The following is a 14,340-nucleotide window of genomic DNA, read 5'->3' on the forward strand; positions in this document are numbered from 1 at the left end:
GAGTTTAAATTATTGCGTTTACAACTCTGTTGCATTTTTCCCATAATAAAAACCTCACATTTAATTTCTGAATTTACAGTATACAGGATTGTTCTCAAAATCGTAAAAAATTTGAATGGGTTTTAATTCTAAAATGACAAAATCGCAACAATAATGAATGCACGTAATAATGTCAATATTTACAGTACTAAATATCAATATTAGTACAATTTTTTGCTTTCAAGTTTATCATAGCTTTTCATTTCAACCATATGCATAGAACTATATGTAAAGATGAAAACACAGATAAGCCTCTTGTTTAAATATAAAATTCTTTAAATTGAAAATTTAAGCTTTATTTAATAGATTTAAATTAGATATACAGTATAAAAGAGATATTTATTTAAAGAAATGCAGGAATGTTGCAAGTTATAAGAAAACTATTGTAATATTTGTAATTTTGTATGATTGTAATCAGATATGTATATCATAATTTGATTCTGAAATAAAATTCTACTATGAAAAATGAAGCTGTAGTTTTAGTATGAACTACAACACAACTAATAAAGTTCATATCTGACATTATGATTAAAAAGAGTTTGTCACATCTTTAACTGTCCTATCTAGAAGTTTTTTAATAGTCCATGATTAATTTTTTCACATCTTTTTAGACTAGGGACAAATCTGAGCTTGACTATTGCATAGGCACCTGTCATTTGTTAAGACTATATTTTGGCCTTTGCACATCTTTTGACTATTTTTTTCATCATATGGTACATAACATCATGTTTATTTTAGTCAATTGGCCTCAGTGGGCCATGTAATATCTTGTTCATTTTAGTCATTGGGCCTCAGTGTGCCATGTAACATCTTGTTCATTTTAGTCAATTGGCCTCAGTGTGCCATGTAACATCTTGTTCATTTTAGTCAATTGGCCTCAGTGGGCCATGTTATATCTTGTTCATTTTAGTCATTGGGCCTCAGTGTGCCATGTAACATCTTGTTCATTTTAGTCATTGGGCCTGAGTTGGCCATGTAACATCTTGTTCATTTTAGTCATTTGGCCTCAGTGGACCATGTAATATCTTGTTCATTTTAGTCATTGGGCCTCAGTGTGCCATGTAACATCTTGTTCATTTTAGTCAATGGGCCTCAGTGGACCATGTAACATCTTGTTCATTTTAGTCATTGGGCCTCAGTGGGCCAGTAGTCTGAGTCTGCAATGATCAGTAGCCTGTCAACAGTAAGATTGTGAATTAAACCCTTTTTAAGAAAGGGTTGTTTAACTCTGATCTCAGAGATTAACTAAGGTTTGTCAGCATTGAGTCCTGCTGTAAGTCTCTGGTTCTCTCCAAGTATCCCATCTCAGAGGTTAACTAAGGTTTGTCAGCATTGAGTCCTGCTGTAAGTCTCTGGTTCTCTCCAAGTATCCCATCTCAGAGGTTAACTAAGGTTTGTCAGCATTGAGTCCTGCTGTAAGTCTCTGGTTCTCTCCAAGTATCCCATCTCAGAGGTTAACTAAGGTTTGTCAGCATTGAGTCCTGCTGTAAGTCTCTGGTTCTCTCCAAGTATCCCATCTCAGAGGTTAACTAAGGTTTGTCAGCATTGAGTCCTGCTGTAAGTCTCTGGTTCTCTCCAAGTATCCCATCTCAGAGGTTAACTAAGGTTTGTCAGCATTGAGTCCTGCTGTAAGTCTCTGGTTCTCTCCAAGTATCCCATCTCAGAGGTTAACTAAGGTTTGTCAGCATTGAGTCCTGCTGTAAGTCTCTGGTTCTCTCCAAGTATCCCATCTCAGAGGTTAACTAAGGTTTGTCAGCATTGAGTCCTGCTGTATTAGTCTCTGGTTCTCTCCAAGTATCCCATCTCAGAGGTTAACTAAGGTTTGTCAGCATTGAGTCCTGCTGTAAGTCTCTGGTTCTCTCCAAGTATCCCATCTCAGAGGTTAACTAAGGTTTGTCAGCATTGAGTCCTGCTGTAAGTCTCTGGTTCTCTCCAAGTATCCCATCTCAGAGGTTAACTAAGGTTTGTCAGCATTGAGTCCTGCTGTAAGTCTCTGGTTCTCTCCAAGTATCCCCCTCATCCAATTCCTTCACCTATATAAACAAGGTATAACTGAGAGTGCAAAAAATTGTGTACCTGTTTTCTTGAGATGCCTGAATTTACAAATCGACTTCCGATTCCTATTTTAGTCGCAGTACATTGAAAGATTCACATCTGTGTGGTTTATTTATTATGGAAGAGTGAAATAAGTTAGTCATCATTCTTTTTAAAAGCATTGTATAATTTGTGGATTTATAATAACACAATATCTTTCCAGGTCATCCATTACCTTTTAAGTTCCTATACAAGGTTAATGCAGTCTTACTTTAAACAAAAATTTTAAATGTTAAATTCATGGATTTCTATAATTATTACTGGGAAATGAATATGTACTGGTACAGAAGTAGTTTTTAACCTCTAGTTGATGTTTTCAGAAAAAAAATAATCATTAACAAATCTTGAAAGTCTAACAGTTTCAGAAATTTTAATGATAAAGTGAGGGTGGAAATTTGTGTAAAGGGAGGGGAACTAGAATTATAGTCACCAAATTAATGAGACATTAGATGTCTTGACAAGATAAGTAAATAAATGATACAGGAGAAGATTGTCAAGTATCCATAGGTTTTGAATGGTAAATAAGGTCATTATAATAGGTAAATAGTTTATTTATCAACCAAAATATTTGTGAATATATCAAAATAATTCCATGGTCGTCCCATATCAACATCTGTGTTCAAGAATTTATTTATTAAAGAGCCAGAGGTTTAATAAACAGATAAATATAAAATAAACCAGAGAGCTGGTACAATTTGTATGGAAAATAAATAAAGCAGGAACGTACCAATGTGAAATTGGTACCATTTGAAGCAGAAGTAAAAAACAATTAACTGAACATTAGAATTTTAACCTCAAGGTTATGAAAGCACAGTTGTTCATGACATATGGAATTCAATCTGTTGGGTAATACAGGTGATTGAATTGGATGTCCAAAGATATATAATAAAATATGTTTTAAATTAAAAAATAAAATTTAAAACTCGACTAAGTGCTTACTTAAATAATGAATAATAGCAGGAGGTTAAGAAGTTAATTATCTCCCCTTTTCTGAGGTCAATAAAAGTTCTGTAAAGCACACAAAAATTAGCGGTAGTTAAACTTATAAGCAAATAGACCATTCCTTATGAAGTTTAGGTCTGTATAATATAAAAGAAAAGTCTCTATTTCTGGTATAGTGAAAAATGTAATCCTGTAATGCCCTATATATACTAAATGTCCTAATCAAGTCATCTAAGTGATAATCATATTGACATTCATTTTTTTACATAAATAAGGCCGTTAGTTTTCTTGTTTGAATTGTTTTACATTGTCTTATCGGGGCCTTTTATAGCTCACTATGCGGTGTTTAGGCCGTACGGTGACCTATAGTTGTTAATGTCTGTGTTATTTTGATCTTTTGTGGATAGTTGTCTCATTGGCAATCATACCACATCTTCTTTTTTATATTTTATATTTACTACAGAAGCAGCACTGAGCAGACCCTGAATGACGCAATGGTGTAATCCCTTTCCCCACCACCTTTCCTTTTCTACCCCCACACACGAGTGCATGCATCTTATATTGGGTTTAAATTGAAATCCCCTAAAATACTAATAATATTTTTTTTTTTTGTGGGGGAATGGGGGAATAAGGATGCAACTTCTTGACTGTCAAAAAGAGTTTTAATGAAAACAAAGACACAATGATCTGGAAAATTGGTTCATGATTAATTGACAATAGTTCATTCTCTTGATCAAAACTGTAGATATGACATGAATACAATAATAGGTTCGTGAGAATGTGATTATAAGTAAATTGTTTGATAATAGATGAGTACAAAGTTAAAAGTGGAACAGTTACTCAATGATTTGTAACCTGTAGTATATTTGTACTAGTTATTATCTTATAATAATATAAAGAGAATACAAATAGATTTACATTTATATTTGGCAGATTTGTTCTTTAATATTTAAAGTCGAACTTCAATCTGATTTGTGTTATTTTGTCACCATTAGAACACTAGTGTGCATTAGAGATATCAATAGGGCCTCCCAAGACATTTTTTTCTTACATTTGAAAGTCTTCTGAGGAAAGGTACCAGGAGGCAGACGGTAAAATTTCTTAAACAAAAATACTTAATGATAATTTAATAATTAATATATTCATCTTTTTGCATTTTGTTTTTTATTTAATGAAAGTGGAAAATGTAACTACAATGTATCATCTATGTAGATCACTAAAGATTGTAAAACTTTTAGAAATATACTGAAGTTTTGAATAATTAGATCAGGGATCTTGGGTCATTCATGGTGCTGTTATTTGGTCAAAGTATAATCAACCACAGCAGTGTCTTTTTTGTTATTCCTTTTGCAGGCTTCATGGAGAGGGGAGAACTATAATAAATGGCCAATATAATGGTGTATACTCTCATTGAAAATAAATTTTGTTTCCAAATTTTTTTTGGTGGATTTTATATGTCCAACAGAGTCTTATTGATAAAGGAAAATTTCTCAGTGATATTCGTATATAAAAATCGTCCAGTGTGTAATTAAATAAATGTCTAATAGAATAAGATATGACAAGATTCTAGACCAGTTGACGTCTTATGTTCAGATTAATTTATTAGATGGTTATTTAATTTGAAATGCTTCTTATTTGTGAAATAACATTTATTTGTGTACATATATACAAACATTTCAGGGGGTCTTGGTATCTGAGTGGTCCAAATACTTCATATGCAGCAATCAGTCGCCTGTCAATACAGATGTTTTATCTATGGAGTTCTTAATTGACTAGGATTTCTAGTTTTCTGCCTAGTCATTGGTTCTATTTGTACACTCTGGCTTCCTCTACCTTTAAAATCTGGCTGTCACAAGATTACCAACAAAAGTGGCATTAAGCACCAATAATCATTCAATCAATCAGACATCTCTGTTGATTTGTTTTTTATGGCCCTGCTACGAAGTTGTTGGTACCATATAGTTTTACCCTTGTCCGATATTCCGATATTCCGAAATTCTGAAATTCTGTAATTCCGTAATTCCGTAATTCTGTAATTCCGCAACAAACCATTATACAGAGTTTTTTTCTAAACACGTTCAGGAATTGGGATGATTTTTAGTAGTAGAGTTAACCATGATGAGTTACAGATCAAGTTTAAGTTTCGTTCCGCTCCACTAATTTTTGTCAAAATTACGGGCTTTGGACTATGAGAAATTGTTGAAAATCACAGTTTTTCAGACTTTTTTTCTAAACACCTTCAGATATTGGGCTGATTTTTGGTATGTTAGTTAACCATGATGAGTTACAGATCAAGTTTAAGTTTCATTCTGCTCCACTAATTTTTGATGAAATTACAGGCTTTGGACTTTGAGAAATTTTTGAAAATCACAGTTATACAGACTTTTTTTCTAAACACCTTCAGATATTGGGCTGATTTTTGGTATGTGAGTTAAATATGATGAGTTACAGATCAAGTTAAGTTTTGTTTCACTCCACTAATATTTGCTGAAATTATGGGCTTTGGACTTTGATAAATTATTGAAAATCACAGTTATACAGATTTTTTTCTATAGGCCTCCAGATTTTGAGATGATATTTGATATGTGAGACTACCATCATGTTTGTGTCTACATGTGTTTATAGTGAAATTGCAGATTTTTCAACTTTTTGGGACGGGGCCATTCGTGTCGCTTTGACACATCTAGTTTGTCATTGGGTTGCTGTCTCATTGATGAAGTACCTGATATCTCCCTAATAAATAGATGTTATCAAGGGGATTGTATATCTCCCTTTTCTTGAATGCTACATTTCTCAAAATAGAGCTGGTGTTTACAGCACATATAACAAACATGAAATATATAATTTTTTCACCATAAGAAGTAATGAGATATCCCAATAGCACACTTGAATAAGATAATATTTTTTGATGAATGGCAGGGGTAGCGTGAAGTGACGGAGAATTCAGTCAATGTTATTAACAAGACACTTTTATAATCTTGTCAAACTCAAACTTAATTTTCGTTACACGTAAATCCCTGCAATGCTGAAAATAGCATATATGTAAATCAACCGATTATAAATTCTATTGAATACATAAACATTGTAAAAGATCTGTTACATACTTAATTCTATTGATTCTAAATGTAATGTTTGACAATATTTCTTGAGTTGGGAGATAAAGTTATGAACTTGATGTGCATTTAAGAACCGTATGATATCATTCACTTTATGTAGGAAGAATATACAGATTTTGACCTTTTGTGCACTTTTCTGGAGCCTAATGGAAATATGATTGACTTTATAAATGTGGTGTGAGCGCATGTAATGAGTAAAGACCATTGTACAAGTTTTCTTATCACTATCAGATATGTATACGCATGTAATGAGTAAAGACCATTGTACAAGTTTTCTTATCACTATCAGATATGTATACGGTATCATGATCATAAATTATTTACATTTAATTACTAAGTTTTAATATTAAAAAGTTATGTATCTAATGTTTATATTGAGATTAAAATAAAGTTGGTATTATCATTTCTGATAAACGATGAAAACTTTAAACAAGAGAAATTATTACATGTTCTATCTGCCGGGATGAAATAGTCAGGACTGTCTTTTACCGTGACCACGTTTATTAAAGATATTTGATAAGATAAATGGGAGTCCATTCATAAGTGACAAAGATGACGGAATAAGACAACTAATTCATTGGATGCAGAATTACAATTGGAGTTAAAAGATCTTAAAATGATACATGATATTGACTCTAAACAAAACAAATTAATGCAAAAGTGATGTCTAGACGTGGAGACTTTGTGCTTGTTCTGCGAGCTGAATTGTGAAACCATTGCTGATAGAATCAATGTTTAAACAAGTAAATGATATATACAGAAGTTATGAACGAAAACCATAAGTGGGACTTCATTCCCGATAAAATTTATTTACATTTATAACAAGAGGGAATTTATAGATATACAAGTATTTAAATGACAATAGTGTGACAATTTTGGACATGTGGGATGAACAAGTTTGTTTTTGTAATACTACAATTATACAGTAATATAGTATTTAGGATTTGTTTAGGTAAACATAAAATACAATAGGTACATATAACATTCCAAATAGATTATCTGGACAACCAGCTGGGCAGTGTTTTAATTTCATGGACGACACGGTCAGCTGATTTGGTTAAAACGTGGTGTTAATTTCAGTCCAGAAAGTTTGTACAATGTCACAGAGGTAGAAGACCTAAAAAGTCAGGGTTGAGATATTTGATCGGTAGTGAGATTATAAGTGCTGTGCATAATTTTATTAAGCTTAGACTTCTTAAGGAGAGTTATGTATGTGTGAAAACAGTAAATAATCGAGGATTTTTTTCTGACATACTAGATGTTTTTGGTTGACTGAACCTAGTTTTGTCCATATATAGATGTAATTTTGTACATTCATAAAAGAGTTTCATATTGTATGCGATGAACTTCCTAGATAAAGATCAGCTTTAACTTTCATACGTAATTATGCAATTTCTTCAAAGTGCAATATTAATTTCAAATTTGAGGATATTTTAGTGACTGGATAATAACCATAGGTAAATCAATTACCATAACCATGTGAAATAGTATATAATGTCAGATTTCTTACTTTTCTGAGACACCATTTTTTGACTAATTTGGTAACTTAATGTAAATTCATTGTAGTGTATATGGATAACCTGACATTTACATAGACTTCAAATTAGACTGGTAAATAAGTTTTCATGATTTCTTCACTTGGATGACAATATTGGGTTTTTTACCTGGAGGTGTTAATTTTGTACCTGTAAAAAGTTGTTTATTTCTTACCTATGATAATGACCAGGTGAGTTGTAATCACAATCAACATAATTGACTTTAATACTAAAACTTTTAACCATTGTATTAGTAAAGGACTCAGGAATTTTACAACTTTTATGTACATTTCAATGGATTTTTGGATATTTATAAATAGCAGGAAACATGTGACTTGATGGATTGATATATATATGTGTTAGTTTTGTGATGGAATTTAATTACAGAATAGAATGACTATAGGTTAGTAAACATGGCATACAGATTGTATGCTTCGTCAGAATCTCTGGGGGTGGTGGATAGCCCCACCCTGTCAACACGCAGCCTCCCAGGGGTATATAAAAAAAGGTATTTGCAGCTTAGTGATGAAGATTCTCTCTGTTCATCATACGAATGTTTGAACGACATCAATGTATCTGGAAATCGTAGGTTACGACAGATATCAACGTCAGATAGTCAGGATCTGTCTGACATGTCGCCCATGTCAGCTTCTGGTGACTCCCCACGATTACCCAATACCTCTGTTAACTATGGGAAGAAACGTCGAGCACCTCTACCACCGGTTCATGTATCTATCAAAGAACCTGAACATTCTAATCGTCAAACACAAGATGATTTCTATTTAGAAAGAAGGTTATCTAGAATTGAGGAGGATATAGAAAAGAGGAGAAGGCCGATATCGAGCTATGATGCTCCATTAATAAATGTACATTCACCAGAAGATATATCTCCTCGTCTGTCCTCGTCACAACGATTCCGTATGAAGGCAGCCATGATACTGTCATTACATTCACCCAAACTTAATCGTAGGGACACTCAGGGTTCAAAGAGAAAAGGAAAAAAGAAACTTTTGAATCAGTCATTTGAGGAGCTTGATCCAGAAGATGTTGTGTTCTGTTATCTATCACCAGATTTACATGAAGAATATGATTTTGAGGTAGGCAGTACCATTTTAAGTATGAGTTTTAAGACACCTGGTTTGTGTTGCTGACTATTTGTTGATCCCTATATCTGTTGTTTTTTATGATGTTGGGTCTCTTTCTCATTAATGTTTAATCAACATTGTTAGGTTTTCAGACATAATGGTAAACGAAGGTCTTTTCCATTCAATGCATTTATGTAAAATTCCATTAATATTTTTTCCTGTCAAACTCACTGCTGCAAGCCTAATCCATCAGGACACATATGTTCACAGTTATTCATTTTATACTTAATGAATGTATTGTGCATAAATTATGTAATGGGTGTGCAACAAATACTACACTATGCTTTTAAAAGGTTTCAGTATAAGAAAATTTGAAATGTAGTGTTGTTTAAAAAGCGTGGGATTGTTATACAATTAAGGACAAAAGCACAGTCTGAAGTTTAATGTTTTCTTAAAAACTTATTTCTAAAATTTATTTTCAAATATATGAGAAATTTTGAAATGAAGTCTGTACTTGGATTTTTTTTTTTTTAAGAGGTCTGAAGAATTCAACACACGTATAGGGGACAGTGTGAAATATTTAGAAACATATATCAGCTTTTTTCATACAAAAACTTTAAACAGAAAAAAAAATTGTTCTTGAAATGTCCTTGAACTTCAGTCTTATTGTATTCTATCATTCTTGTACCAAAGGTTGCAGGAAAGTTGTTTTGAATTGAACAAAAATGTAAACATGTTCTGAGAAAGTCTGAATTAGTGACCAGTGCAAACACTTCAATAATAGTTGTGAAATTCTTCGTAATTTAATTTATTCTATACCTAACCATTATGTTTTAAACCTATCTTAATCTTCATCTAAATGCTAAGTACTGGGTTATAATGGAAATGTTGTTTTAGGAATTATATACTGAACTTTGGATTGAATGTTTTACAAAGGTTTCAAAATAGGATTTCAGATTTATTATGGCCATTTACAAGTAATAATCATTTATGTCATCAAGAGTCAAAGTGGGAGACACGTCTGACATGGTATTAGGTTCCTCTCTTTTGAATATCTTTCACTGAAGGTATAGTGTCCTCGCTGATATTTTTGTTTTTAAATGAAGTTTTTGTTTTTCTAATGTAAGATAGTCAAAAGGCCTGAAAAATTGTCCTGCAAAAAATAGTACAACTTCAAGGGATCAATCTGTTATGGAATAGGATAGTTGTCGGAACGTAATATTAGTTATTAGAATGCCAGTGTCTAGCATGGTTACCTTTCACACAGTAACATCAATTATAATAATATCTGTCATAAGTTTTTGCCTTTAAACAAACACCTATATTTGACATAATGTTAGTACACTATTGTTTCAGGTAAGGGTGAAGGTTGGTACCTTTTAAAAATTAGACTCTGTATTTATTTGCACATGTCCTGATGTTCAGTGGTTGTTTTTTTTTTTACATAGATTAGACTTGGTTTTCCTCGTTTTAATGGTTTTACACTAGTAATTTTTTGGCTAGTCATTTTATAGCTTGCTGTTTGGTGTGAGCCAAGGCTCCGTGTTGAAGACTGTATTTTTACCTATAATGGTTTACTTTTACACATTTTGACTTGGATGGAGAGTTGTCTCAGTGGCACTCATACCACATCTTCTTTATCTATTTAGGTTATGTCGATAGTAGTATAATCTTGCTCTGTGGTACTCTAGAAAATTCATTGTGCAAAGATTGACCATATATATTGTAACTAGACAATTCATTGTGCAAAGATTGACCATATATATTGTAACTAGACAATTTATTGTGCAAAGATTGACCATATATATATGTAATGATCTTATATTTACCGTGTATTGTCATTAATAACTACACATTACACCAATTAAGTATGGGAAAGTATTGACAACACGGAAACCACAGGGTATTTGTTAGGCGTTAGTTTGTTACATGATCAGTAAAAACATATCAAAATTAGGAGGAAGCACCTGTTTTCAAAGAACCTGTCAAATAACTAAGATATTGGGGACTCAAAACTTCAAAATTACTTAGCATTATTGTGAAGTCTTATATTCAACTGGAGATTTAGAACCCTGTTTGGACTACTTATATTGATGTGTTATCATCGGATAAAGGAATTATTAAACGATGAATTACTTAATTTAAGAAACTGTGTCATTTAAGGAAGTATGAAACATAGGTCATTGGTTGTTAAAAGCATGTAAATAAAGCAGAATTTTACTGTTATAAAGGAGCAAAAAATCTAATAGTAAATGAATGTTTGGAAGGAAATTACAAATTTTAATCATTTTTTTAATGACCTAAAATGTATTGAAAATTGGATAAAAATTGTGCAACTATTATTTATTTTTGCATAAATGACATAATTTTTTGTACAATCAATACATTTGTTTGTAAATTACAACAGATTATTTCTATAAACAACACTGAATCGTCCAAAACGTCACGCAAGTGACCGTATTTATATTTGGAGTTTCAAAGATGTTAATTAAAATGCAAATTAATGTTAATAAGTTGAAAATAATGAACTTCAATTCCTTTGAACATAAAGTTACACAGTACATATTTCATATTTAATATTCTTTTATGTTACAATCATGAATTAAAATGCTTTGTTTTTTTGAACGCAATAAATGTTTGGTTGGGTTTTTTCTGTTGTGGTTTCTCAGTGTCTGTTTATTTGACCCAAGAGAAAGCAGAATCCTGTTCAGATTGTGAAATCCTTAATTAAGTAACAAAGTCATGGTGCATCTTTAAAGTATAATCCAGTTCTAGCTAATGGGCGCTTAAGCCAGTTCTAGCTAATGGGCGTTTTTTTCACCAAAAAATCTTACGATAAAAATTGATTGCAAGATTACCCTGAAATGTTCATGACTAACAAGTATATATTTTTTTTTAAGATTTATTGTAAAATTATTGCAATATTCTAAAAATGCTGTATGTGTTCCACCATTATCATACTAACACTTGACACACACAAAAAATAGCTGATGTGAGTTTGAAACAGCAGTAAATTTACAGCTTAATAAATTAACAAATTAATTATCAGTTGTTAGAGGAAAATCATAAAAGGGTTCATACATAAATTAAAAATTACACTTCTCAAATCACAAACACCTTTATTTTTTTATAAAAAAAATGTCAGTGTCAGTTGATTAGTTGTTCATCATCTTTTTAGCTCACCTGGCCCGTGAGCTTTTCTCATCACTTGGCGTCCGGCGTCTGTCATCTTCCGTCGTCGTTAACTTTTACAAAAATCTTATCCTCTAAAACTACTGGGCCAAATTTAACCAAACTTGGCCACAATCATCATTGGGGTATCTAGTTTAAAAAATGTGTCCAGTGACCTGGCCAACCAATCAAGATGGCCGCCATGGCTAAAAATAGAACATTGGGGTAAAATTCAGTTTTTGGCATATATCTCAAAAACCAACGCATTTAGAGCAAATCTGACATTGGGTAAATTTGTTTATCAGGTCAAGATCTATCTATCTATCTATCTATCTATCTGCCCTGAAATTTTCAGATGAATCGGACAACCCGTTGTTAGGTTGCTGCCCCTGAATTGGTAATTTTAAGGAAATTTTGCTGTTTTTGGTTATTATCTTGAATATTATTATAGATAGAGATAAACTGTAAACAGCAATAATGTTCAGCAAAGTAAGATTTACAAATAAGTGAACACGACCAAAATGGTCAGTTGACCCCTTTTAGGAGTTATTGCCCTTTATAGTCAATTTTTAACCATTTTTCATAAATCTAAAGTAATCTTTTAGAAAAATCTTCTCCTCTGAAACTAATTGGCCGAATTAATCCAAACTTGGCCATAATCATTATTGGGGTTTCTAGTTTAAAAAAATGTGTCCAGTAACTTGGCCAACCAACTAAGATGGCCGCCATTGCTAAAAATAGAACATAGAGGTAAAATGCAGTTTTTGGCTTATAACTCAAAGACCAAAGCATTTAGAGCAAATCTGACAGGTTATGAAATTTTAATCAGGAAAAGATCTATCTGCCCTGGAATTTTCAGATGAATCGGATAACCAATTGTTGGTTGCTGCCCCTATATTGGTAATTTTAAGGAAATTTTGCTGTTTTTGGTTATTACCATGATTACCTTGAATACTATAATAGATAGAGAAAAACTGTAAACAGCAATAATGTTAAGCAAAGTAAGACCTAAAAATAAGTCAACACGACCAAAATGGTCAATTGACCCCGTAAGGAGTTATTGCCCTTCATAGTCAATTTTTTACAATTTTCATAAAATTTGTAGATTTTCATTAACATTTTCCACTGAAACTACTGGGCCTAGTTCATTTTAGATAGAGATAATTGAAAGCAGCAAGAATGTTTAGTAAAGTAAGATCTAAAAACACATCACCATCACCAAAACACAACTTTGTCATGAATCCATCTGTGTCCTTTGTTGACCAAGGTGAGCGACACAGGCTCTTTAGAGCCTCTAGTTATATGTGCCTCTATTATTGTGGATTTTGCACCAGTTTTCTCTGTTTGATATATAGAAGTAAGAATATAAATTAAGACGCTATATAATCTGTATCATAACTATGTAAACTATGTTAGAGATATTAATTTTACTATGACAAATACCATCTTTGTAAGTCATATTTCTCAATGATAAATGTATATGATGGAGTTATATATATAATCCATGGTATATGTACTTAATGTGATGAATGTAGGACTTCAACTGTTCCGAAATGACATTTTTTTTATAACCTGACATTAATCTTCTTAGTCTAGCTATGCATTCTAATCTTCTTTTTTTTAAAGTGGATGTAAAAATAAAATTAAGATTTAGATCATGTTTATGTACATTCTTCTTTTTATTGATAAGATAGAAATTAAAAAAAAAAATTATAACTATTCTATCATTGTAAAACTCATATTCACTCCAAGATTTAGTACCATATTTGGACTACTTATATGTGTGGGTTATCAGTAGATAAAGAAGGTATAAATAGATGAAATACTAAATAAAGAACAGTCGCTTTTTAAGGAAGTTAAATAACCCACAAGAAGTTATTTGGAAAATAAAATGAGCTCAAAGTTTATATGTTTAAGAACATCAATGATATTGCTTTCTGAGTAAATAAAGCATAAATCTTACACAAATTTATATTTTTTTCCCTGAACACTTTAAGTTTATATCTTTTTTTACTATGTAATTAACTGGATTTGGTAACTTAACCTTATACATACAGTATATATGTTACGGTATAAACTTATTTCTTCCTGGAAGTGCTTTCGTACTTAAAATAAAAGATTCTTGGTTTATTAAAATTGACCAAGTAATGCATTGAATTGTGTAGCCATTAGTTTTGACGTAATATTTATGATGGATACAGGTGATACTAAAACACCTACACTTTACATTAAGATTCTTGACTTTTTATAATTACGTAATTTTAGCTTTTTATTCCTGGTTTCTTTGAATGCAAATATTTGAGCTGTCACTGAACAAAATTTATGATTTATAATGGAAAAATGTAGGAAAATAAGCAT

The 14,340-nt window shown here is 31.8% G+C and overlaps 1 protein-coding gene across 5 annotated transcripts in view; it reads left to right on the forward strand.

The window, feature by feature from the left end:
• The window catches only part of LOC139490884 (rho GTPase-activating protein 20-like), a 190,355-nt gene that overhangs the window by 100,737 nt on the left and 75,278 nt on the right, over positions 1-14,340 (forward strand). Inside the window, exon 1 of one of the 5 annotated variants that reach the window (XM_071278008.1) lies at positions 7,175-8,823. The exons of the other annotated variants lie outside the window; for them this stretch is intronic. Within the exon in view, the coding sequence (XP_071134109.1) occupies positions 8,140-8,823 (684 nt within the window). The 5' untranslated portion in view covers positions 7,175-8,139. Of the gene's footprint in view, positions 1-7,174; positions 8,824-14,340 lie in introns of those variants that run through there. 5 annotated transcript variants of the gene reach the window in all.

Source organism: Mytilus edulis, chromosome 10 (genome assembly GCF_963676685.1).
Source record: "Mytilus edulis chromosome 10, xbMytEdul2.2, whole genome shotgun sequence".
NCBI classification, from domain to species: Eukaryota; Metazoa; Mollusca; class Bivalvia; order Mytilida; family Mytilidae; genus Mytilus; species Mytilus edulis.